The sequence below is a fragment of the Haemaphysalis longicornis genome, unplaced genomic scaffold (assembly GCF_048455015.1).
Source record: "Haemaphysalis longicornis isolate Haplotype H1 unplaced genomic scaffold, Haemaphysalis longicornis Haplotype H1 scaffold_2, whole genome shotgun sequence".
Classification (NCBI taxonomy): Eukaryota; Metazoa; Arthropoda; class Arachnida; order Ixodida; family Ixodidae; genus Haemaphysalis; species Haemaphysalis longicornis.
The window spans coordinates 146,918,399-146,943,615 of NW_027526295.1; the positions used below are offsets into that span (position 1 = coordinate 146,918,399).

Below are 25,217 nucleotides of genomic sequence, written 5' to 3' on the forward strand. Positions count from 1 at the left end.
TTCCAATCTACAATGGTACGTGTGAAAAAAGAATATTTAAAACAGTTATTTCGCGGAACAAGTGGTGTAATCATAAGGGAGTGCCGTTTTCTGGTAGCATAACCTGAAGAAAAGGATAAGATGTGCGACGTATCTACACGGTAGTGCCCTTTGACAAACTTAAAAAGAAATTTTATGCGACAGATGCGATTTCTCTCGAAAACTGATTGGAACCCACTTCTGTTTAGGAGTCGAACTGCTTTCTTTTGTATTCTTTCTAATTTTTCTATATTATTCCTAGTGAAAGGGTCCCAAATGACAACTGCGTACTCCATTATCGGGCAAATTATTGAATTGTAGGCAAGAAGGCGTAGATCGGGTGTGGCGGACTTTAACGAACGCCTTAAGAAAAAAAGTTTCCGAGGACATTTTGCGGTTACAACATCAATATGCTTCGTCCAAGACAGGTTATTTGAAATCCAAACACCGAGATATTTGTACTCCTGTACTTCTGAAAGTAAAACGTTGTTTGCTGTGTAAGAAAACAAAAGCGGTCGCTTTTTATGTGTTATTCTCATAAATACCGTTTTTTCAAAGTTTATTGACATTTGCCACTTATCGCACCAAGAAATTACTTTCGCAAAGTTTTCTTTTAGCCTGGCCTGATCTTCAACGGAACTAATTTTCTCATATAATACAATGTGGTTTATACTCCGGGATGTTGTTTCTGTGCACGCCTGCTATGAGCTTTGGTGGGAACCTGTGACAGCCGCTGCCCGGCAGAACTCGCATAGGCAACGCAAACTTCATCGGGAATAAAAACATCACGCCAGCATACACCCCACTGCGGCAATCTTCCCCGAGTGCTACACAATATAACGCAGAGTACTGGTTGAGACGAAACTGCAGGGATTCCACAGGTAACTTAACGAATTGGCCATAAATATGCGCGTCAATCATCTTGAAACAGTGACGGTGTCTGTCTTGTATTACGTTTCGCTTATGCTTCAGCAATCTGTATGCTTTATCCCTCTTCTGTATTACAGTGCTCATCGCTGCTTACCCCTTCCTACATGTATGCATGGAGCTTCTGCCCGTGCGGCCTTGGCGGCTGCTTTGACGCAGATATCGCGGCCAACTCCATATGTCTAACATTTCGTTGACTCAGACAGGGGGAACACCGGCGCTAATTCCGGTGCTAAAAGTGGGCAGTAGCAGCTCGGTGTTCACAGTTATGAGTTGCCGAACATAGCCACTGCATCAGCATGTTTACATGAGCCGTGGCACCCAGCCTTGCATGTGCAGCTTCCCCCGGCTATTTCGCTTGGATTAGCTGAAAGCTAAATAAAAAGCAGTGATGCGTGAGCCGCGTGTTTACAACAGGACTCTCAAACATTCACTCCCCCCACCTTTAAAAGTCGTATCCCGCACCGGTTAATATGCCCAACGCAAACATCGGACGGCTCCGTTGCGCTTGCTGGCTTCTCCCAGACGCAGTAAAATCGTTTGCGGCGTGTAGCTAGCGGCCACATTTTGCGGTTTTCTTATAAAAAACATGCTCATATTTCCTATGCTCCAAAACTGTTAAAACGAACATGCTGGTTTCAGCAATACCTCCTCGCACTGCAGCGCAGCAAGTGCGGGGACAGCGCTCTGGCGATGTCAACAATATCCGATAAATGCCGCCACCATACCAGCGCACGGAGCCTATAGGTGGTATTCGTTGAAAAGTCTAGCTGTCAATTTCTTCACTCGGCAACACTGGAAACGGCCACAGACATGGCCGACGCGCCATGGACATGGTGCGGCTTGGGCCACTGCGCCCGCATGCCGAAGGAAAAAAACACCGGCGTGCGTTGTCTGCTCTGTTACAACCCAATTCTCAATGGTGGTGTCAGCACAGATGTTATTATTTGAATTCACATTGGACTTGAGGCAATACTTTGCGATCGGTGAGATAGAGTTTGTAACGTGCAACACAGTCATGTGCTTGGCACGGACAAGTACCGCCATCCCGCGGAGCCCGACGTAACGAGTGATGGTGCACTTACACGGTTGCCTGCCTCGCCAGTGAATATAAGTAATAGCCGGGAGCGCAGCAAGTTAACGAAATGACCACTTACAGAACACTTTTCGGCACTCATACAATAATTGGTTCATTTCAGCGGTACACGACAGGTAAAGCGAATGAGCCCTGTGAATCCCGCAGGAACCGTCTGATCCGCGCAGTACCGCCCTCCGACCACTTTCCCGGATGCCCTATGATCAATGCCAGCGGTGCGGTGCAGACTCCTTGGGCAGCGAACGAAGCTCTCTCATAGCATGACAGCAGAGTTTCATGACCAGAAAAGCATTGAAGGACTAGTACAGCACTGCACCAGTTTCACGCAAAATCCAAGAAGAGACCAGCCGGTGCTGGGGACCCCATATCAAACCATGCAGGCAAAATACAAGTTTGTTTTATTCGAAAGATTTCGTGTGTTATAGTGCCCCCAGCTCTTGTATGGCAGCAATCGATGCTTTATTCACTGAAAAATTAATCAAGTCAAGTTATAATTTTGATTTTCTTGCCAAATCATGTTTCGTGACATCTGCGATGATGTAACAAAGACAGATCTTCAAGCAAACGGTAGTTGGCTGTTTACTCTGCAGAGGACTGCGGAATGCCTCTTTTAACGTTAGTCCTCCTAGATGGCCCCACCATGCTGCGCAGGGCCACTGTCTGCATTTGCTTTCTTTCTGACTACATTTGCACCTGGCTTGTTTTTGTTATCGTAGGTAGTAATCGTTTCGTGAAGCATGGGGTATGCTCGACAAACAGGGTCACGTAAGACAATGTTGCTCAAGCCAATCGGCCTCTGTCATGTGAGACACCCAAAGCACCAGACTGTAAAGCTATAACAAGCATAGTGCGTGCAGTAGCAACAACAACAGTACGCACTGGTACTTCTATGTTTACGCGTACTTTCATAACTTCCACTGTTTACAGCTATAAAATAAATATGCATTACATTTAAGCAAACTTAGCTCGTTCTGCAAGCTTACAAGCCCTGCCTAACTTGAGTTTGCTTTTGCCGGCCTCAGCCAATCGTGTGGCTGTGCACATTACGTCATAGGTTCTATTGCGGGAATTGAGTGAGTGAGTCACATGGCGATTCTCTTTTTCCCCAACTATATAGAATATTTGAACAAAGTATACATTAAAAAGGTGTCTGTAGGACTCAAACGAGGCATTTTTTTTTAATGAACCAAACGTGCGTTTTGAATGCATGGTTCCTTTAAGATCTGGAGGTCTCCCAGGATGGAGCCCTAGCTGTGCCTCTGAGGTGTTGCATTCGGGTGTTTCTAACACCTGGGAAAGACCACAACAGGTGTTCAATGCCAGCTCTGACGCAGGAAGCACAAGGGGCAGGGGTCCTTTTCATCTTTTGTTTCGAGCGTCCCCCCGAAGTGTGGGGTGTGGAGGGGACATCGGCTATGTTCCCGCCGAGTACCGCGGCATGCTGCTGTGCCTCATTGTTTGTTGTATTAGTGACATCCACCGCACTCGCACTGGCTGCCACAGCAAGCTGCCGCACCTGGTCAACAGTCAAGGCTTGTTCAACAACTTCTGTAGAAAAAAAGGAAAACAGAGATGGCTGCAAAGGAGTCTTCTTGGCAGCCATTTTCTCCTTGAGGAGACGATCAGCACCTTGCTTGCCTCGCTACTTGTCTCGACTTCTAGACGGTACGTCTTGGCTTATAACCCAGTGTTAGATGTGTAGAATTACGGATGGCCGAGCGGTAGGAGTGACTACCGCGAACAGTAGGCCATCAGGCCCGCGAAAGACATGAGAACATGCCGAGCCGTTTGCCCAGAACGAACTGTCTTTATTTTTCCAAAACGGCCACTCGCCGCTGTGCCAGGCTTGCCTGGCTGAACATAAAACTATCAGCGCCGCGTGGGGGCGCTGCACTTGTGCTAACATTGTAACACTCCTCCCCTCTTAGGAGGAAGACTATGGGGAGTACCTATTCACTGGTTTCCTAGTCCTCGTGCTACGTCGCAACTTCGGTGTGCTAGGCGTAGGCACGACAGAGTCACTGTTCCCGTGCACACCCCTGTTGAGTGCAGTCCTGTCACTGTCCATGGCACAGCTACTCCCAGAGAAGCTATTTCCAGGTGGCTGTTCCTGATGAGGCACTTCCGGAACAGCTGGTGCATGGTGAGGCGGCGGCTCCAGCTGTGGTGGAGCTGCAGCGATAGCAGTTTCAGGAGAAGTCAGACGTGCGTCTGTCTGCACAAGGCGTAAGTGGTCGCTGTGTCGGTTTCCCAAGGTGCCGTCTTCAAAACGGACACTGGCTGATGACGGAGTGACGTCCACAACACTGGCGGGCACCCAAGGTGTACCCCTGCGGAAATTTCGCGCATACACGTCATCACCTGGCTGCAGTGATGGAGCCTGCCGGGACCCTCTGTCGGCATACAACTTCTGCTTGAGTTGTTTTAGAAGTACAGATGCCTGCAGGCTTGGCCTCAGGACAGCCAGCGGAGTCGTGAACATTCTTCCCGTCAAAAGCTCACACGGTGGCCGACCTGTAACTTCATGTGGTGTGGTCCTGTAGTGGAACAGGAACCTGGAGATCTGCGTTTGGAAGTTTCCAGAGCCAGACTTCTTGAGTTTGTTCTTTACAGTTTGTACAACTCGTTCAGCTGCACCGTTTGAGGCAAGGTGATACGGCGGTACGAGCATGCGGCGTATTCCATTTCAAGTTAAGAACTCAAGGTACTGGGCACTGGTGAAGGCAGGACCGTTGTCGTAAACTATGACGTCAGGCAGGCCATGCTGAGCGAATGCAATTCTCAAGGCAGAAATGGTAGCTTCTGCAGATGTGGAAGACACAGGAAAAACTTCTATCCACTTTGAGAACGCATCCACAATAACCAAGAATGTGTGACCTAGGAATGGTTCCCCAAAGTCAATGTGAAGTCTTGACCAGGGTCGCTGTGGAAAAGGCCATGGCGTCTGCTGAACCGGCTGTGCAGCTCGATGTTGAGTCTGGCACGTAGCGCAGCTCTTCACACTGCTGGCAATGTCATTGTCAATGCCTGGCCACCAAACATGGCTCCTAGCAATCAACTTGCTCTTCTCGATACCCGGGTGGCTGGCATGAAGAACGCCAAGAACTTGGGCCTGCAATGATCTTGGAATCACGACTCTTGATCCCCAGAGTAGGCAACCCTTGTGGAGACTGAGTTCTGAGCTTCTGGTGTTGAAGGGGTTCCACTCTGGTCCCACTGGGAGGCTTTCTCCTTTCAGAACAGCAAGAACAACATGACCCAGAACTGGACCATTTCTTGTGGCTTGGGCCACAACACCAGGTGAAAGCAGTCGCGGATATGCCTCCTCCAGCAAGAAGATTTCAGCAGGTCGTGGTAATGCAATGGTGTCAGTTGGCAGAGGCAGTCTACTAAGAGCATCAGCGTGGCCGAGCTCTTTGCCAGGCTTGTATACAAGTTCGTACTTGTACGCAGAAAGCTTCAGAGCCCACCTGACCACTCGAGGCGAAGCTTGCACAGGAACGGGCTTGTTGGCACCCAGCAGTCCAAGAAGTGGCTTGTGGTCAGTGTGTGCTTCGAACGAGATGCCCCACAAGTACTGGTGGAACCGATCCACGCCAAACACTAAAGCCAATGCCTCCTTGTCGAGTTGACTGTAGTTTTGTTCTGCTTTTGGCAAGCTTCTCGAGGCAAAAGCAATGGGATGTTCCCGGCCATCAGCATCTTTGTGTGCCAGGACTGCACCTATACCATAAGGCGATGCGTCGCAGCTGAGGCAAACAGGCCTGGCAGGGTTGAAATGCACAAGAACTGGAGCTGATGTCACCAAGTGCTTGCAGGCAGTGAATGCATCTTGTTGTACTTGTCCCCACTCCCACTTCTTCCCTTCACAAAGAAGCAAGTGCAGTGGACGAAGGAGTGACGAAAGATTGGGTAAGAAGTGCCTGTAGAAGTTGACAAGTCCCAAGAAACTCTGAAGTTCCTTGACATCTTGAGGCACAGGAGCATGCAGAATGGCTGCTACCTTGTCAACGTTCGGGGAAAGGCCTTCCTTGCTGATGATGTGCCCGAGATACTCAACTTGTGGCACGAAGAAGTGGCATTTTTCAAGTTTCAGCTTGAGGCCAGATTCCTGAAGCTTCCTAAGCACAGCACGCAGGTTGCGAAGGTGCTCAGCATCGTTTGCGCCAGTTACAAGAATGTCGTCGAAATAGACTGCTACGTGTGGCAGTCCCCTGAGCAAGTTCTCCATTTCACGCTGAAATATGGCTGGAGCAGATGAGACACTAAAAGGCAACCGGGTGTACTGAAACAACCCCATATGCGACGAAATGGTGACGTACTCTCTAGAGGCCTCGTCAAGGACAACTTGCTGGTACACATCTCGCAAATCCAATTTTGTGAATTTCTCACCTCCAGCAAGCACAGTCCACAGGTCCTCGATCCTTGGAATGGGGCACTGTTCCACTGTTGCCACTGGGTTTATAGTGACACCAAAGTCTCCACAGATTCTGATGCGTCCATCCCTTTTGGTCACAGGAACAATAGGTGCAGCCCACTTTGCTGTCTTGACTGGAACAAGAATGGAATCTCTTCTTAATCTTTGGATTTCTTGAGTGACTCCATCTGTCAAGGCATACGGCAGTGGGCGTGGCTTGAAGAACCGAGGCGGAGCATCTGAAGGAACATGTAGAGAAGCTTTAGCACCCTTGAACGTACCCAGGCCTTCTTCAAACACTTCTTCGGCATAGTCTTGGACTAGGTGTTTGATGTCGGAAAGTGCGTGTACGTTCACTTCAACGTCGGAAACGCCGATGCCCAGCTCACGCATCCAGTTGCGTCCTAGAAGAGTGGGCGATCCGTCCCCGGTCAGAAAAATAGGTAGGTCGGCCTCCTTGCCATGAAACTTCACGCTCACGTCAGCTTTGCCTTGAACCTTTTTCAGTTCCCCGGAATAGCTTCGCAGAAGCACTTGTGACGGCTGCACAGGAACCGAAGGCAAAAGCTGTAGAAGACGCGACTTGGCCATGACGGAGACACTTGCCCCCGTGTCCACTTCCATGCGGAGCGGCTTGCCGCAAACGTCAACAGTGACGGTGAAAGGCGGAGGCGGCGTGGCGTAGTCAACTTGCCACATGTCGAAAACTGCGGAAGATGAAGTTCTAGCGGCGTCCTCATCGCGGACAGTATTCACACGATGACGGTTGCTCGACGACGGTGAACTTCGTGCCGAGAACGAACGTGCCTTGGAAGGGCTGCTGCTTCCGGCTTGACTGTCCTTTCGTCTCAAATTGCAAACCTTCGCCAAGTGACCTCGTTTGTGGCAGTAATTGCAGATTGTCTTCACATGCTTGCATTTCGATGCCAGGTGTCCGTCCCCGCAGCGGTAGCAGGTGACGCCCCCCGAGCCTGACGAGACACGGTGAGTCGAGAAAGCGCTGCTTGTGTTAGCTTGGGCTATCTCGCCTGCGTCCTTTTTTGCTGCTTCCATTGCCAGGGCGGTCTCCACGGCATCGTCAAAGGTGAGGTCCGGTTTTTCCAGCAGTCTTGTTTGGACGTCCGCGCTGTTGATGCCACACACGATGCGGTCGCGGAGCATGTTTTCGAGTTCAGCACCAAAGTTGCAGAGCTCGGAAAGGCTCTTTAGTGCTGCGATGAAATTGCTGACGGATTACCCTTCCGCGCGAACGCGCGAGTTGAAACGAAAACGCTGCACAACGGCAGACGGCTTCGGACAGTAGTGACTTCCAAGAACTAAAAGAATCTCGTACAGCGTCTTGTCACTGGGCTTGGTGGGCTTGACCAAATTTCGGAGCAAAGCATATGTCTTCTGGCCGCAGCAGCTGATGAATACGGAAGTACGTTTCTCTGGGGCGACATCATTGGCCAAGAAAAATGCTTGGAGCCGGTCCACGTAACAGGGCCAGTCGTCTCCTCCCCCCTCGAACGGCTCGAGGTTGCCGAAACTTGGCATAGTGAACGGATGGCACAGCGGTGCGGGAAGACTCACGGGAAGACTCACATGAAACTTTCTTTCATCCTCGTCGCCAGTTGTTAGATGTGTAGAATTACGGATGGCCGAGCGGTAGGAGTGACTACCGCGAACAGTAGGCCATCAGGCCCGCGAAAGACATGAGAACATGCCGAGCAGTTTGCCCAGAACGAACTGTCTTTATTTTTCCAAAACGGCCACTCGCCGCTGTGCCAGGCTTGCCTGGCTGAACATAAAACTATCAGCGCCGCGTGGGGGCGCTGCACTTGTGCTAACATTGTAACACCCAGCCGACCCAGCAGCCCTGTGGCACTACGTGGCTGTGAAAAAGTAAAGTTGATGAAGCGCACCCACCCCGACATCAGTGAAAGCAGAACTCGAAAAGGCGTTGCCAGGCGGAATAGTGGGAGAGTCTCGTGTGGCGCCTCTCCTTTTCACGCATGCCTCGCCCCTACAGACACGCGCGGGAGATAGCTCTCCCAAGTCAGCCCAACACCCACTCAAAAAAGAAACTGCCGCGCGCAGGCTTGGCACGCGTGTCCACACCGGCCGTGGTGCAGATTGCTTCAATGCATGTGCCTCAGCGAGTGCTAGCCAATGCGGTGCGACTGGTGCAGCCGTGAAGCAGCAGCGACGCCGCGATTTTCTCGTCTCATTTTGGCACACTTTTTCGTTGAATGCAACGCTTTCATTATTCCACATTGTCAAAAGCAGCATCGGCCGGCACAGCAGTGGTCAGGTGATGGGTGGGTCGTATAGAGGTGGGCAGCCCAACATCCTGGTGGGCGGCAGAACTACTGCCGCCCACCGTGGAGAAAACCCTGATGGTTGCCACTGTCGGAAATTAAAATAACGGGCACCACTCCTGCCTCAAGCAAGAGGGGGGCTTTTCCACAACCAGATGTGCCTTGTTGTACAGCAATATGTTTTATGACTGCATTTCTTCCCCTGGCAACGTGTTCTTTACATGTAGGAAAAAAATTGGTGCAGCCCATACTAGTGGTGCAAGGCCGGAGAAACAGCAGAGCTGTTGGCATCTCTCCCTTCATCAGAGGCCTGGCTGTTGCACCTCAGATGGATTTGTGAACTTGCTGCTGAAAGTTCTCTATGACTGGCAGGCCCAGGTCGTTTTGTCCGACCGCGTTAGCAAGCACCAGAACCTGCGGCAACCAGCTTCGCGAACTCAGCGTCTGTAGCGCGAACTCGGCAACTGTGCTCTCTACTTTCAGGCGCGAACGCACATGTACTGGCAAGCAGAATGGCACACGCGATCGTGCCATGAACGCTGAGCAGAGTGTTCTCGAAGGTCGAGCTGGCCGACGCTGGGCACTCCTCACGAGACGCACGCTCACGTGCGCTCATATTTTTTATTGCTTGGTTTTTCCTTTTTTGAGCTCCTCACGTGCACAAGCCCATGTGCAAGCCTGGCGAGTGCTGGGTGCTCCTCACGAGGCACACGCTCACGTGTGCTCAGCCTTCATTCTTGGTATATTTTCTAGTAACGCTATACAGCAGAACTAAAAGCTTAAACAGCTCTTCTGTTAAAAACAGTGTGATAATTACTGGAACTTTTTTTATGCCCCTGTTACACAGGAACTTTCAGTCGCAATTGAGTCGATTCGGAATGAGCTCAATCTGGATATGGCGCTGTTACATGGCCAGTTTCGACCTCAATTGATCCTGGTCCTCCTCGAACTCAATCTTGGATCCCCAAGCACGATTGAGGTGTTTTCAAGCGCAATCAAAAGGGAGCGGTGAAACTCTCGTCCCCGCTGAGTTATGCCAGAGAAGGCAGCAACTTCAATGACACCACGAATTATATCAGGCGACTCGACTCGACTTTACCCTTTCAGGGTCAATGACGTACGTGTACTATCGCGCCCAATTTGACTCGCAACAGACGAGCCGCCGCCGCAGCTGCTCCCCGGGAGGCGGTGGCGCCTTGCAGCGAAGCATTCGAGAAGTAAAGGGAGAGGGGTCAGCTGTTCCAATACCCATCGGCATCCCCCGTGTGTACCATTGCTGGCTTCTTTCCTTTGCGGCTGGTATAAGTTGCTACCTCAGAAGCTTTGGGGGTGGCTTACCGCATCGCCAGCGATAAGTTTTATCATTGGCTGCAATGCTCTTATGCGCATTTGCGCAAGCCTTCCGGTTTGGCAATAACAGGGTGTCGCGAAATATTGATAACGTTCAATCTTCCACACAAAGATATCTGAAACACTGGCTGACCGCATTTTTTTACTTTGTGCTTCTGCCTCTAATACTGACAATGCCTCATGGTACGAAATGCTCTATTATGCTTTCAGCTACGTCACTGATGGCCACTGCGCCGCTATGCTTGCCTTACCACAATGAAAACCTATAAGTGCCGTAACAAACAATAAGGTAAGAATAAAAGAAAATATGCGTGACGCTATCTTCCAAGGAACCGTTATCGCCTACTGCTTTCTATTGGTTACAGCGTCACTTTCACGCTGAAAAACAAGATGAGAGCACAAAGCACTGATGCCAGTTTTTATATGCCCCTTTCAATGCCCTTTTCGGCTGCATTGTTCTTTTCACATCAGGCCGCACCATGTCAAGAGTGCCTCATAGTGAACGTGTGCGAATTGTGGAATTATGCTTGAGATCTTATACGCAGCGAGAAATCGCTGCATTAACTGGCCGATCAACGAACACAGTGAACCGCATTATTCAGGCTTATAGAAACGAAGGGAGAATTTGTAACGCCCCTCATGATCGTCGCCCTCGCATTACCAGCGCCATTGAAGACGAAGTTTTGGTCGCTGCGGCTTATGCTAATCTGTTTGGCACTGCGCAGCAGCATGCTCAACTTGCAGGTGTTTCAGCTTCACTGACTACTGTGAAAAGAAGGTTGGCAGAAGCCGGACTGAAGAGCCGTGTCGCCGTGCAAAAGCCTCTTCTATCCAACGACAACAAAGCAGCACGTCTCAGTTTTGCGTCTGAGCACAGCACCTGGAGCGTTGACGACTGGAAGCAGGTGGTGTTCTCGGACGAATCGACGTTTACCACAAGATGGGACCAGAAACGTCGCGTCTGGCGTCCTGTGAACACTCGCTACGATCCGGAATACATACAAGAAGTGGCCTCAAGCGGACGGACCACCGTAAACGTGTGGGCCGTCATGTCCAGAGATGGACTTGGCGCACTACACCGAATTGAAGGCTCCCTAACTGCAGAGAAGTATTCCGAAATCCTGGAATGTGTAATGATCCCATATGCCCTAGACGGCCCATTCCCTGACGGCGATTACCTCTTCCAGCAAGACCTGGCCCCTGTGCACACCGCAAAAAGTGTCAAGAAATCGTTAACTGACCGCGGTGTGCACTAACTTGAATGGATCCCTAAAGGTGCCGTCGTTAATACAGTTGAACCTCGTTATAAGAGACATGGATGTAAGAGACAAATGGGTATAAGAGACACTATTCATCACATGGTTGGCTGCCCTATCTTTCCCATTAAATTGTCCTCCTTTATAACAGACATCGGATGTAGAAGACAGTTGGTTATAAGGGACAAGTCGTCCTTGAACTTTAATCAATAATCTCGCTTGTAACAGACATTTTAACTTCACATGCAGTGCCACCAGTCACTAATTGCAGTTTCTTCCATTGTGGAAACACAGGTGGACGACAGACGCCTGCAGTCGCTATTTATTATAACTTCAGCAAACACACAGTGGTTCAGTCAGCTATGAAATGACGACGAGAAGCCCTGCCAGTGGAAATGCAACTTACAGAAGTGGTTGAAGCGTACTGCCGTCCATTGAAGCGCGACCGCACATGCGGGGTCTCCCACTCGCATAGCTCCCAATCAAGAAGCATAGCAGATGTTGAGTCCTGCAAGCGTAATGAATAGCCTGAGCACGCAGCTGAAGAAGCTGTGCGCTCTGGCTATTCATCAGGCTTGTGAGCTCAACTATGATTCATCTTCCACAAACAGTGAAAGGAAAGAAAAGCTTGTAGAATCAGTTGTAAAAAACAGTGTAAATACAGTCATGAAGCAAACAAAGATTCAGAACTGTTTCATAAATTCTGGGGGCCAAACATAAATTAGAATGAATCTTTTGCAACATGCTGTAGCGTTCTTTTGAGGTTATTTTAGTCATACGGTGCCCACATTGAACTAGGGTCTGATTAGTAAGTGAAAACATGGTTCCCTGCTTATAAGAGACATCTCGTATAAGAGACAGAAACTGCTCCTCGGTATGTGTCTCTTATAAAGGGGTTCAACTGTATTTAATTTAATGTTAATTTTTAAGATGATCAACAACAAAGCTTTTTTAAAAAATACGTTCCATAACAATATCCAAGCTACCGTTCATTTCGCAATAATAGCAATGAAAACAATCACGCGTCCCAATTCTGGAGTCGCAAGGCTGCGCCAAGCTGAACTCCATCAGGCAGCTTCATGCGCATCACATTCGGAGCGCGAAAGGCAACAGAGCACTCGGGGGTTGCTGATGATTATCGGAAGAGCGGATCCCCTCTCCCTTTACTTCTCGAGTGCTGCGCTGCAAGGCGCCACCGCCTCCCGGGGAGCAGCTGCGGCGGCCGCTCGCCTGTTGCGAGTCAAATTGGGCGCGATAGTACATTCCTGGCAAACACCTTCAAAATGGTCAATGATGTACTTTGCGCACTGTTACGAATCGGCCAGCAACACGTGTTTTTCCGCATCAGCGACCACGTGGGAATCGACCATGTGCGCCCACGTGTCGGTGAATCGTACTTCGTGTCTCGCCATGCCGGGTCAATCACCTCGCTTTGCACGTGCTTCCGGCAGCTGCCAGCGCCACACCCTTCAGGCACCTGCCTTGACCTTCCCGGCTTAGACGTTTCCTATCAGCGCGATCAGAGTTGATAGCGCGACCCCGGCACCTTTCAAGGACACTCTCTCCCCTCTCTCGGACGCCACGAGGGGCGAAGCCATGACTCGCGAACTATGGACACGTGTGTGTGTGTCTGTGATTTCGTGGCGTGTTACTCTTGGGGGCGTTTTTTGGGTATAAATAGAAGCAGTGCAAACGTTGAAATTCATTCCTGTCTGAGCAGCGAATCCATGCGGTCGCTCTGCTCCTGTCCTGTATTGTAACCTCGCCCGTCGGGGCATTGTATGTTTTTTTGGCTTCGGCTCACCTCTCGCTATGAAGTAAACAGTTACGTTCGCCTATCAGCTCTGGACGTCTTCCCGGCTGCAGTCGCCCTTCCCGGTCGCAACAACTGGTTGGCAGCGGTCGGATGACAACTTCGTGACACCTGGAGCCAGCGGTGCGAGACCCAACACCACGGACGTCAAGGCGGCTTCGGACTTCGCAGAATTCACGGCGGTCAAGGGTGAGTGCGGGACTTTTCTTCACTGAGTTTTACCAGGCTTCTGAGGATAGCTGGTAGGGCGTCTGTTTTTGTCGCGTGGGTTATTCGCGCAAAACAATTTTTGGAACAGTGGGAAAGCAGTACTCTAGACCGGCCATGAATTTGAAAGCGTTGAAAAAACCGCAGTTGTTGGAGCTTGCAAAAGAGTTGCGCTTGGATGTTACGGACGCGCTGAGAAAGCCAGAGCTGATAGAGGCTATACTCGCTGTTGGGGCTGACGATGACGAGCTGTCTGAGTGCATTGAGCTGATCAATGACAGGGAGGCCGCTAAACGTCAGGCTGCAGAGGCTGAGCGCCAGCGTGAGGAACGCGAGGAAAAAAAGCGAGAACAGGAGCAAGAGAGGCAGAAACAGGAACGCGAGGAGAAGGAACGGGAGCGACAGCATGAGCTGGAAATGAAGCGTCTAGACGTCGAGGCGTCTCGAACTAGACGTCAGAGTGGCAGCAGCGTGCAGTCTGCGGCGACTGACCGACCTACGTTGCGAATGTGTGACCTAATGCGACCCTACAAGGTAGGAGAAGACATCGGTCTTTTTTTGGTCAACTTCGAGCGTACGTGTGAGAGGGCCCAGTTTAGCCGAGACTCATGGCCGCAAAAGCTGCTTACGCTTTTGCCAGGTGAGGCATCCGACGTGATGGCCCGCTTGCCAAAGGAAAAGGCGGAGGACTACCAAAAAGTCAAGTCGAGCCTCCTGCGTAAGTACAGGCTGTCAGCAGAGGCGTTTCGCCAGAAGTTCCGTGAAGCCGAGAAAGCTAGGGGCGAGTCGTACTCGGAGTTCGCCTACAAGCTGAAGGCCAATATGGAAGAGTGGCTCAAAGAGGCAGAAGCTTTCGGAGAGCATGACAAGGTAGTTGAGTGCTTCGGTCTTGAGCAGTTTTACCGCCGTCTACCAGAGAACCTGAGACTCTGGGTGCAAGATAGGCCAGGGGTAAAAACTGTGGATCAGGCAGCTCAGCTAGCCGACGAGTTCGTCGCACGTCGAGGTGCGCAGGGGCCGACAGACGGCCAAAAAGAGTTCAGGCCGAGGCCTGATAAGTCAGGGCCGCAAGGCAGACCTCCCCAGGTAGACGGTGGAGCAAGGAAAGTCGTTGTCGGGGATAGAGAAACTGGCCACGACAACGAAACGAGAGCAGCAGACGCTGAGGAGCAGCGCAGAAAGAAAGCCTTTGAAGCGCGCAGACAGGCTGCGTGTTACAACTGCGGCGAGACTGGACATTTCGCCGCTAGTTGCAAAAAGGGGAAACTAGTCTTTCACGTACTAGATCAGAGTGAGGACAGCAGGCAGTTTCTAGAGCCGTACGTACGGGAGCTAGTCGTCAATGGTAAACCGTGCAGAGTGCTTCGCGACTCCGCGGCAACGGTAGACATGGTCCACCCTTCGTACGTTGAACCGGATCAGCTAACGGGGCAGTGTGTTTGGGTGAAGCCAGCTGTAGGTGCACGAAACGTTCGTCTGCCGATTGCTAAGGTCAGCATCGGAGGTCCGTTTGGTGAACTTGTGACGCAGGCAGCAGTATCCCCACAACTACTTCCGGAGTACAGGTACCTATTCTCTAACAAGTCGGATCAGCTGTTAAGGGAAACGGGGTACAATTTTGAGAAACTGCCGAGGAAAGAACCAGCTGGGCTCGCTGCGAAGAGCTCGAGTAACTATAGGGACGCCACCTCTGTGAGGAATGGCGAAACTCAGACAGAAAGTGATGATTGGGCATTTCCAGAGGCTCGCGACGGAGGGCAGCGTAAGTACACTGTGTGTAAAGCCCCTACGCTGAGCGGAGATGTTTCATCGACATGTTCGAAGTGCGCTAGTTCACGGGAATCCTTGAAAACGACTGTCGACCCGAACGCGCGCAGTTCGCGGTCAACTGAGCCGTCTTTTGAGACAGGGCAGCCTAGTTGTAGTGTAGTTCCGGCAGTGAGAAAGGAGAACGGAAACACGCTTCGGTCTTCGCGTGCCGAGGTTGTTGCTGAAAGCGCGAGTGGCGACGAGGTAGTGACTGTAGGGAACTACAAGGTGTCTAAAGAGCTCGTCATGCCCGTTTCACTCCCAGCTGATGCTCCCGTCGATAGGCCAACATTAGCTGAGCTAGTTAAGGTTCCGGTGTCGCCTGTGGCTGAACCGAAGTCTGGAACCGACCAGCCTAGAGGAGTGAACTTAAACGCGTTCCGAGGTTCGTTTGCCAAACGCGTTCGTAAAAAGGCGAGCAACGAGGAGGTAGCAAAAACTTCAGCGCATAATGGTGGCGCGTGTTTCAGTGCGAGCAAAGCCGTGAGCTCGCATCGCGCCGAGGGAACGCCGCCTAGAAGCAGTGCGCGCCTAACGTATGAACGGGGGAAAATCCCGCTCGCTCCTCCTTTGTCGAACAAGACGACCGGTGTCATTTCACGCGGACACAGCAGCGTTGAGAGAACGGCTGCAACTAAAGTGCGGTACAGAAAGGGAAAAGCTCAAGGCATTGACGAGAGCTCAAATCGCAGCTCTCGGCGCGAGAAATGGCCTGTAGACGCCTGACTTTCTCAAATTTCTTTGTTTTTCCTGAAGCAGGTTTCGCCTTTATGATTACGTTTTTTTTGTGTGTGTATGGGACATTTCCAATCACGCGAAATGTCACCTTTCAAGTTTGTGCACTTGTCTAAAGTACTGCTGGGCTAAAAATATAACTAGTGTAGTTAGTTATTAGCGTATTTTTTTCGCAACAAAAAGCCTGGTAGATCTTCAGTGTGGATTTGTCTTCGCACTTGCCGGCGATGCGGTTGTGTCTTGCTGTGTTGTTCTGTTGCTTGCCTGACCAATCCAGAGACGTTCTTGGGGAGCCACTTCTCGTCCAGTGATCGGCCCTGTGAAGCTCCAGCACGGTGTCGTACAGCCCAGGCCTGGAGTCGAGCGTCTGCTGAGCACTTCCCTGCGAAAGCATCCCTCCGGACAACGGTTGAAGACCCTTATCCATCGGGATCTCGGACCCCCGGCGGAGAAGCTGTTACGAATCGGCCAGCAACACGTGTTTTTCCGCATCAGCGACCACGTGGGAATCGACCATGTGCGCCCACGTGTCGGTGAATCGTACTTCGTGTCTCGCCATGCCGGGTCAATCACCTCGCTTTGCACGTGCTTCCGGCAGCTGCCAGCGCCACACCCTTCAGGCACCTGCCTTGACCTTCCCGGCTTAGACGTTTCCTATCAGCGCGATCAGAGTTGATAGCGCGACCCCGGCACCTTTCAAGGACACTCTCTCCCCTCTCTCGGACGCCACGAGGGGCGAAGCCATGACTCGCGAACTATGGACACGTGTGTGTGTGTCTGTGATTTCGTGGCGTGTTACTCTTGGGGGCGTTTTTTGGGTATAAATAGAAGCAGTGCAAACGTTGAAATTCATTCCTGTCTGAGCAGCGAATCCATGCGGTCGCTCTGCTCCTGTCCTGTATTGTAACCTCGCCCGTCGGGGCATTGTATGATTTTTTGGCTTCGGCTCACCTCTCGCTATGAAGTAAACAGTTACGTTACCCTACTGCTCTGGACTTCTTCACGGCTGCAACACCGGCTGGCCGCTCGCTTCATACACGCTACCCATCGTATGTTGGAGGCCACGGAGAAGGACCGGGTGCCCCCGCTCGGTCGCAACAGCACCTTTATCGATCATTTTTCAACCTTGGCATGTGCTGCCACACTGCAGAAATACGTGAAATTTCTTTCTTGCACCGATGGCTCTTCTTTTCTTTTTTTACGCTTTACTACAGCGGTGAGCCTGATATCGCTTGCTCATCGGGTCACGCGCAGGCGCACAACGGCTGGTTTCAGTTTCGTCCTCCGGGCGCTTCCCACTTCTTGCGTCCGGGAAACTGGTGCACCTCTTGCACTTCTCCTGCTCCTTGCGCCCGCGTAACTCTCAGAATTTTTCATATGCTACTCATGAATAAACTATGCTTATGTAACAACACAAACAATTTTTTTGGCACTTTATGATCGCCCTAAAAAAAAATTACAACAATTTTTTCTCAAAATAGCTTTGTCCGAAGAATTTATATCAGCAATAAAAAAAAATCGACCCTGGGGGGTCGCATTTTGGCGAGAAAACTTGACCTTCAAAGGTACGTCGTCGCAATAGCTGCCGTCGTCTGCTTAGAGTACAGCAGTTTTTGCTACTTCTTCTAGTAGTATTGCCCCTACAGGGATGAATGTAAAAAAAGAACATGGTGCAAGCCAGCCGTCGTCGCAAAAGAAGTGCTCAGAGACCGAAACAAAACGTCGCACCGGCTGCTACACACAACCACGCTACAATGAATGGCCTCGGCACGGATGCGAATTCAGCTGATACCGGCTACAAAGGCCCAAGGTTGCCCGATGCCAGCTGCAAAATACCTTTTTTGGCGCTATCTGGCGCATGTGAGCGCTATTTGTCAATCAGGAGATGGAAACATGCTGTGACAGCAACGATGCATCGAGCACGCTCGAAAAGTCAATCCCGCTTCCCTTCAATCTGGATTGAAAGTGCCTGTGTGACAGGCACGACATAACTGCGCATCATTCCTTTTTCTAAAGATTGCATTATGCGGTCAGTGATGCAGATAATACACGATGGTATTTTTCTTGCCTTTTCGTGGTGTGTTGGGCCACATTTTGCCACAACGAATTTCTGCTTCTACGAATTTTTCGCACGTCCTGTCTGTATCGTTGCAGTGAGATCTGACTGTAATACTCAAGCTTCTCCCCCCAAAAAAATAACATTGACACATACGCATGTGCGTATGCACAAACTTTCAAATCTTGGATGTCATCGAATCACATCGCAAGACGAATACGCATCATTTCGCGTCACTACTGCAGTTGATGAGGCCGCCGCTGAAAACGTCGTATGGCATTTTTTTCTTCTTTCAGGCTCTATAAATTAAATACTGCTTTACTGACTGGATAAACAATGAAAAGTGTTTACTTGAGCCTGTCTATGCAATGAAAACACAAACAGACGGTTGAAAAATTCACTTCAGTGTCCCTTTAAAACAACTGACAGCCGAGCATTTCGACACAGCATTTTAACATTTCAGAAGAGCTCTTCAAATACAATACAACAAGTTTGTATGGACAACAGTGATGGCATAATATGAAGGCAGTGTTTAGCATGGTGGTTTGCGCAGCTATCGGCAATGGATCTATCGCACTTATGTTTTTCTAAGAACATCACTTGTACAGCTACACAGCACCTATGTGATTTTTTGTTTCCTCTGCCTCTAAAAACTTAGCCGAAACAACAGACAACTGTTTCCCCCACCACATTTGGCACTTGATTTTAACTAGGAGTGGCGAGGTTAGAACTGTGGAATGAAATAGAACTTTCCAGTCCTTACCGTGTTTGGCAGGGGGCAATGAAGGCACTTGTCCAAACGGCCCGGTCGGAGCAAGGCTGGGTCAATGAGGTCGGGTCTACTTGTAGCGGCCAACACGTAGACACCTGTTAAGGAAGAATAGGTACAAAAGTTACATTACCCGAGCGGTCACACACGATCCTCACAACAATAAAACAGCTGGACACTGATGCACAGCACTTCAGAATTCTCATTCGCCAAAGCAGGCCATCATTGATCACCAATGCCTCGTATAACATTGAATGTACTTCATGGCCATATCTGCACATTCAATCACCGGGCCCTCCAACAAAAAAACATTTCATTTCTATGTAACTCGTCTGTCTCCTACAAATAGGTATGTTAATTACGTGTATCCCACATTACGTGTATCCACAAAAGGGTCACTTATACATGACTGCATCGCCACCACTTTCACTCAAGACAAATGGGCAGTGCACCAACCTCCAACTCGAACACGTAGGATGTAAGATGTGGGACAAACACCACTCCGCGGTCATTCATAAATTATGCCAGATGACCCACCCAGGTCCCACAAAGCCATGTTCCAGCTAATGTCTGGAAAGCAAAGCCTCACTATCAAGGAACGTTAACATTACATTTGTCAGGGTGGAACAGGGTACATGGGTTTGAGAGCAGTCCTGGGAGTAGACAAAAGTGCCTTTTGTAGCAGGCTTTGAGCAGCCAGAAATGCCATTTGGAGCAGATGTAACACCATTTCACAGCCTTATGGTGCCTCCCTCATCTCCCTACAGGCCGCCCTGCAAGTCGCCTGCCAATTACGTTTTATCTGCCTACTATATCAAGCGTTCCACCATGCACTAGAACCTACTCCGAACTAGCAACGCAGTTCTTGTACTACATCTCGAGGTTTACAAAATGGGGAGTTATTTCCCTTCAGCCCCAGCGAGCACGCCACTTTATTACCGTTCAAATGTCAAACCTCACGCGTAGAGTCGAAAGAGATCAGACAACAGGCCTTGCTTTGTATCACGTAAACGGCAGTGTTTATGCACACACACGGCGGCATTCCGTAAAACAAGGTGTTTGCTTGCAGTTTTTTCTATCGAACAGTGGTTTCAGTGCGTGCGAAGCTGAACTTAGCTTTGTCTTCGCCTGTCACGACGTTACGAGAGTCGATGAACTTACACTGTAGACTACAAAACTAGAGCGTGTTGGAAGATATGATTAATGTTGGACCATCTTCCCCTGATGAAAGCTAACCCCAAAGTTCACAGGTGAAAATGTGTAATTACCTCCCAACAACAGCAAACCGAATTAACAAGTGAGGGCAAAGCATCCACGACCCTGTCGGTTCAATACATGCAGCTACGGAAAGTTGCGGGCAGCAAAGCTAGGATCATCAAAAATGGGTGACTAAATTAATGTGCAGCTCCAATAAACTACAATTTTTCATGACAATATCATTCTGTCTGTTTGCAATGAGACACAAAAACAATTTACTTTTGGCCATTTTCCATTGTTTGTGGCGCAGCAACCGACACCAGCAAAGAAAAGAAAACTCCCACCTCCCCTCGCGGGAACCCCTGTGTAGATGCGACGCATAGGGGGTTCACGTTGCAGCGTTGGACAGCGGAGGAACGGCGCTGAAACGATGGAGCGGAGCGGCGCAGGCACCGCGTTTTATAGCGCGCATAACGGTGAGGGGACGCGCCGGCGCCAGTGCGTCTGCCGCGGCTATGACGCAACACAATCCAACACAATCCACTTTAATCCAATCCAATCCAAGTCAAGCCAAGCCAAGACAATCCAAGCCAATCCAATCGAATCCAATCCAATGCCCCTCGCGAGAGAGTGTTCGCTATCGGAGAGGAGAGGGGGTGAGCGGCGGAGAGCGCAGCTGGCGCGGTGAGGAGAATGGTGGAGGGGAGGACGCCGACGACGCCGGATGCAGGGACAAGGCGGGTGATTGAGATGTGGTCACATCTAAAACCGTGCAAATGCAACATAAAGAAATGCAACGGAAATGCGGAGAAAGCACGTAGTGCCTGCGGCCTTACGGCTAAACCAAAACCAACTTCCATAGCCGCCCACAGCCTCGATGAAACCGAAAACACCATGTTTCAGCCAGTTTTCGGGCGCTGGGCATCATGGCGGTCGTATCAAGTGGCTCAATTCAGGCACTGCGGTGCAGGACAGCGCTGATAAACGAGTTTGGCGCAACAGGGGCTGTTTGGCGCAAGATGGCGCAGGTAAACAAATGTGGCGCTCAATGGCGCAAATGGCGCAGTTGTTCCACCCCTGCACAGTGTTTCTGCTTGGATATCTTCAATATTTCATTAATCTGATATGCCCTTTTAATTCACATTAATTCAACAGACATTTTATAATAACTGCACTTTCGCTAAAATGCAATTCAATATGCTACTCCGTCTGAATTTACAAGCAGCTATAAACAGTACGATTGCAATGCACCCATGAAGGTGTATAAAAAAAATGTCCCTCGAAATTGCTCACTGCTTTGCAATTAACACATAAATTTCACTTCATGGTGAATTCTTCTTTATCAGAATACGCACTGTTATCAAAGCTAATGTTGAAAGGTTGAAAACACTACGAGCAACTTCATCACAGGCGAGGGAGCATGCTATACAAGTGAGTTGCTAAAATGCAGCGTGCTGTAGGGTTAGGCTCAACTTCATGCAACCACTTTTGCTTGTTAGGTCAAGTTTTTCCACCGTGTGGAAAGTTGATGACAAAAAAATAGGAGGCCTGAGCAGCATTGTAACTTATGAGTACCTACAGCATTTTTGCCACGGCAATTTTTGAACAATGAGTACCAAGAAGAAGGCAACGTCAGCTCATGGCTAGCAAGTATATGGGTGGCCTAACGAAAGTAGTGCACAGGACAACAGGCATAGGTTCTCAGGCCTTCCAATTTTTTGTCTGACAGGCCAGCGCATTGAGTCTCACCTGTGGTGGTCTCCACACCATCGAGCAGTGTCAGAAGCTGGTTGACCACGCGATCAGTGACGCCAGTGCTGTCGTGCCCTCTCCTGCACGCGCAGAAAGATGTTGCATTAACAGTACAAGCACGATCGGGAGAAAGGAAGGCAGGAAACTTCATGCAGATGATTTGCTAAGGCAACAAAAGTATCCCCGCAACTCACCTCGGTGCAATGGAGTCGAACTCATCAAAGAAGATGATGCAGGGCTTTGCATTTTGGGCCCTGCGAAAAGAGACAATTAAAATAAGTAGTTCATTAGACCAGTCTTCAGTCTTTTCACCAAAGAAGACAAAAGCAGGCCTCCTCCCATTTCTCCAAATAATGGTGCTTAGACACAAATTCGATATCTATGAATCCATGCTACTAGAGCTGGTAAACGTTAAAAGAATTGTCCAGGACAGTGAGCTCAACAAGAGGCTCAATGAGTGAAGCCTAGTACTAATTCAATGGCAAATTACCCTAAGGACATACTTATAATACTAGATTTCCTGCTAGATTTGTGTAAAATTTTTGTCTCACCTTGTATTAGGATCGCAAAGTTTTGTAGCTCTCGTCCAGTCTGTTCCCTGTCCTTGTCGTTACTGCATTAACCCTTGCTTCCATAAGCTGCTTATTTATATTTTATTTTTACACCATACTTTCTAGCATTTCTTCCACATTTCAGATATAGTTGACATTAGCATGACACACTAATGTGTGTTGCACTCATGTGACACTTGTTAGTGCAATCAGAACACATGCAATAAAAATTATAACACACTCAGGCATTTTCGTTATAATGGCTCAATTCGTTCTCTACCACCAAGTGTAAAGAAAGCCATGCAAGCATAATGCCACTATTTTTATGAATGGAGCAGCATTACAGATACAAAATAAAGCCCATGAGTTTATAAACAATGAATAATAATGATGCCACATCATTACAACCTCAGAGTCTAAGAGAGGCGTAAAACTCGAGAAAATGTCATGCCAAGTGTGCAACAAGGACGGCTATTATTTTGCTGCTTAGCCCAGAAAGGCAGTGGAACCCCAATTATACACCCCCCGGTCTTACAGCAACCCCCTTCTTATAATGGATCACCCTGGTCCCAGCTAACTCCCCACAGAAATAATGCATAAAAAACCCCAATCACACAATGCTCGCGTGCACGCAGACCACTTTACACGACAGACGCTGACGGGCATAAACCAGCATTTTTACCACTTTTCCCGCTGCCTCATCCCGACCTGTATTCCTTAGCCCCTGCTTGACATGCAAAGGTTCACAGTCAGTGGTGGGCCCTGAAACAACTGAAGCAAGCAGGTGGGTATAGGCGGGCAGGAGCTTAACAGAGCAGCAGAACGCGGCAGCAGAGCGCCAACGCGCCAACAGCGAGAAGTCGAGGTGGCCAGCGGACCGCCAATTTGAAGCTCCTATCAAGCCGGCAAACATGAAAACACGTACACCACAACCCCACAGCGATGACCGAACACTCGCTTTCCTCACCCGCTCAATCAAAGTTTCTTCCTTTCACAATGCTCTCTCCCCCCCTGTTCGTCGCTTCAACCTCCCGCATCGTCCTGCGGTTCTTCTTTCTTTCCTGCCTTTTTTCCACCGCCACCTCGTACTATCGTTCATTTCCCTTGGCCTTGGCAGTTTCGCACGCTCACCTTTTCCCCTCTCAGTTGACTTGGCCGCATTAACCTTCCCAGCTTATCTCACGCGCACGGGGCACAGGGCTGGCGGGCGACCGAAAGATGGCCGAGGGTGGCGTGGCACACGGTATGCTGGATAGCATAGACACCGCGAAGGAAAAGGGGGGCACAAAATAGGAGATTTTTTTTTTAAGCTTGGGATTTCAGCTAGGTGTTCACAAATTACGCGATGGTGTGCTAAACACAGAAATTTTAAAAAGTTCTAAGCACACCGGTCACGTGGGACAATCTACTAGGGCAGCATTTACTCGTGACCCGCCGCGGTGGCTCAGTGGCTAAGGCGTTGCGCTGCTGAGCACGAGGTCGCGGGTTCGATTCCCGGCCGCGGCGGCCGCTTTCCTGATGGAGGCGAAAAGCAAAAACGCTCGTGTGTTCGAGATTTCGGCGCACGTTAAAGATCCCCAGGTGGTCAAAATTAATCCGGAGCCCTCCACTACGGCGCGCCTCATCGCCGCGTTGCGTCGGCGCGTTAAACCCTACAATCAATCAATCAATTGACTCGTACCCCAATCATACAACATTCCAGTCATACAACGCTTTCACGCGGCTCTTGAAAGGCGTATTATCGGAGTTCCACTGTACTACCAGCAAAATATGCACAATACACTTCAATACTAGAATATTATTTCTTAACCAGGGGTGAGACAGCCCAAACAGATTTGGGAGCAGATTTCGGAGCAGCAAAATTTCGGTTTTGGAGCAGAAGAATCTTGATTTGGAGCAGCTAGGGAGATTTAATACACCGTCTTGTGAGCTTAAAACATCATTATTTCAGTTATTTGCAGGGTCAAGTGCACATTTCAATCAGTTTTGAATACACAGAACACTGAAACAGCCTTACCTGAAAGCGTTTTTAAGAGTATCACAAAGTACTAACTGCACCACCTTTTTCCTAACTGGTGATGTGTTGCGGCTGCATGCAACACAAACAACAAAACTGCCGTTAACATTAGAGAGTTTTAGCAGTCCGTCTGTTCTGTTGGTTACTTTGTTACCGGGTTGCCGGGACCGGTCTGCGCCTGCGCGCGCGGAAGGGCGAGGAGGCGCGGACAAGGCGAAGGCAGGCCCGCGGAACTAATCCCCCTACCGCTACGAATGCCTAAGTGCCCAGACGAGTCCCGGTCAGCACGGTAACTACATAAAAGACGGAACAGACGGACTGCTAAACCTCTTATCAAATTTTAAGCTCCGCAATTGTGGCGTTTTTTTTTGCCGTTTTAACACTAAAATTATTATTTTTGTAATACCAGGCTGCGTTGTACGAACGACTGTAGTCACGGCAACAGTTGAGCAACTTCGAGCTAACGGTCGCATAGCCCAACCAGCCTACCTGTTTCAGTCACCGGGGCGCAGGTTCACCCTATGGTCATTTGAGTAGCGTTACTGTTTAGCCACCTAGATTTTGGCATTAAATTTACTTTGCATACTTCAAGCGTTATAGTTGCGTTCTAGGGCAACAGTGTAGTCCTGCAGCTATTGGGCGCTGCCTGAACAGGTCGCGGCGCCGCAGCACAGCCCGCAACTTTCGTGTCAACCGTTCCATCCCCGAGGCTCGCGATTGCGCTTCGAAGCACAGCAACACTTCAGCATTTTATAACACCATAACGAGCCAAAAAATTCACTTCACGAACCCGATTATAGACGCGCCCACCGCGTTTCGCAACTCAAGGACAAACCACGCCGAAGTCGTAGGCCCCACATTTCAATGAACTTTTTTTCGAGCCGCGCAACTTCCCGTAATCTGGCACAAATCTCAAACCATATCCCCGCGTTAACGTCACTGTTCAG

General features: G+C 49.7%; 1 protein-coding gene across 1 annotated transcript in view; it reads right to left on the reverse strand.

Annotated features, from left to right (window-relative positions):
• The window catches only part of LOC144169287 (peroxisomal ATPase PEX1-like), a 156,216-nt gene that overhangs the window by 63,367 nt on the left and 67,632 nt on the right, over positions 1-25,217 (reverse strand). The window contains exons 15-17 of the mRNA XM_077698364.1: positions 21,897-21,956; positions 21,700-21,782; positions 18,748-18,851 (exon numbers count right to left, since the gene is read on the reverse strand). Of these exons, the coding sequence (XP_077554490.1) occupies positions 18,748-18,851; positions 21,700-21,782; positions 21,897-21,956 (247 nt within the window). The remainder of the gene's footprint in view (positions 1-18,747; positions 18,852-21,699; positions 21,783-21,896; positions 21,957-25,217) is intronic.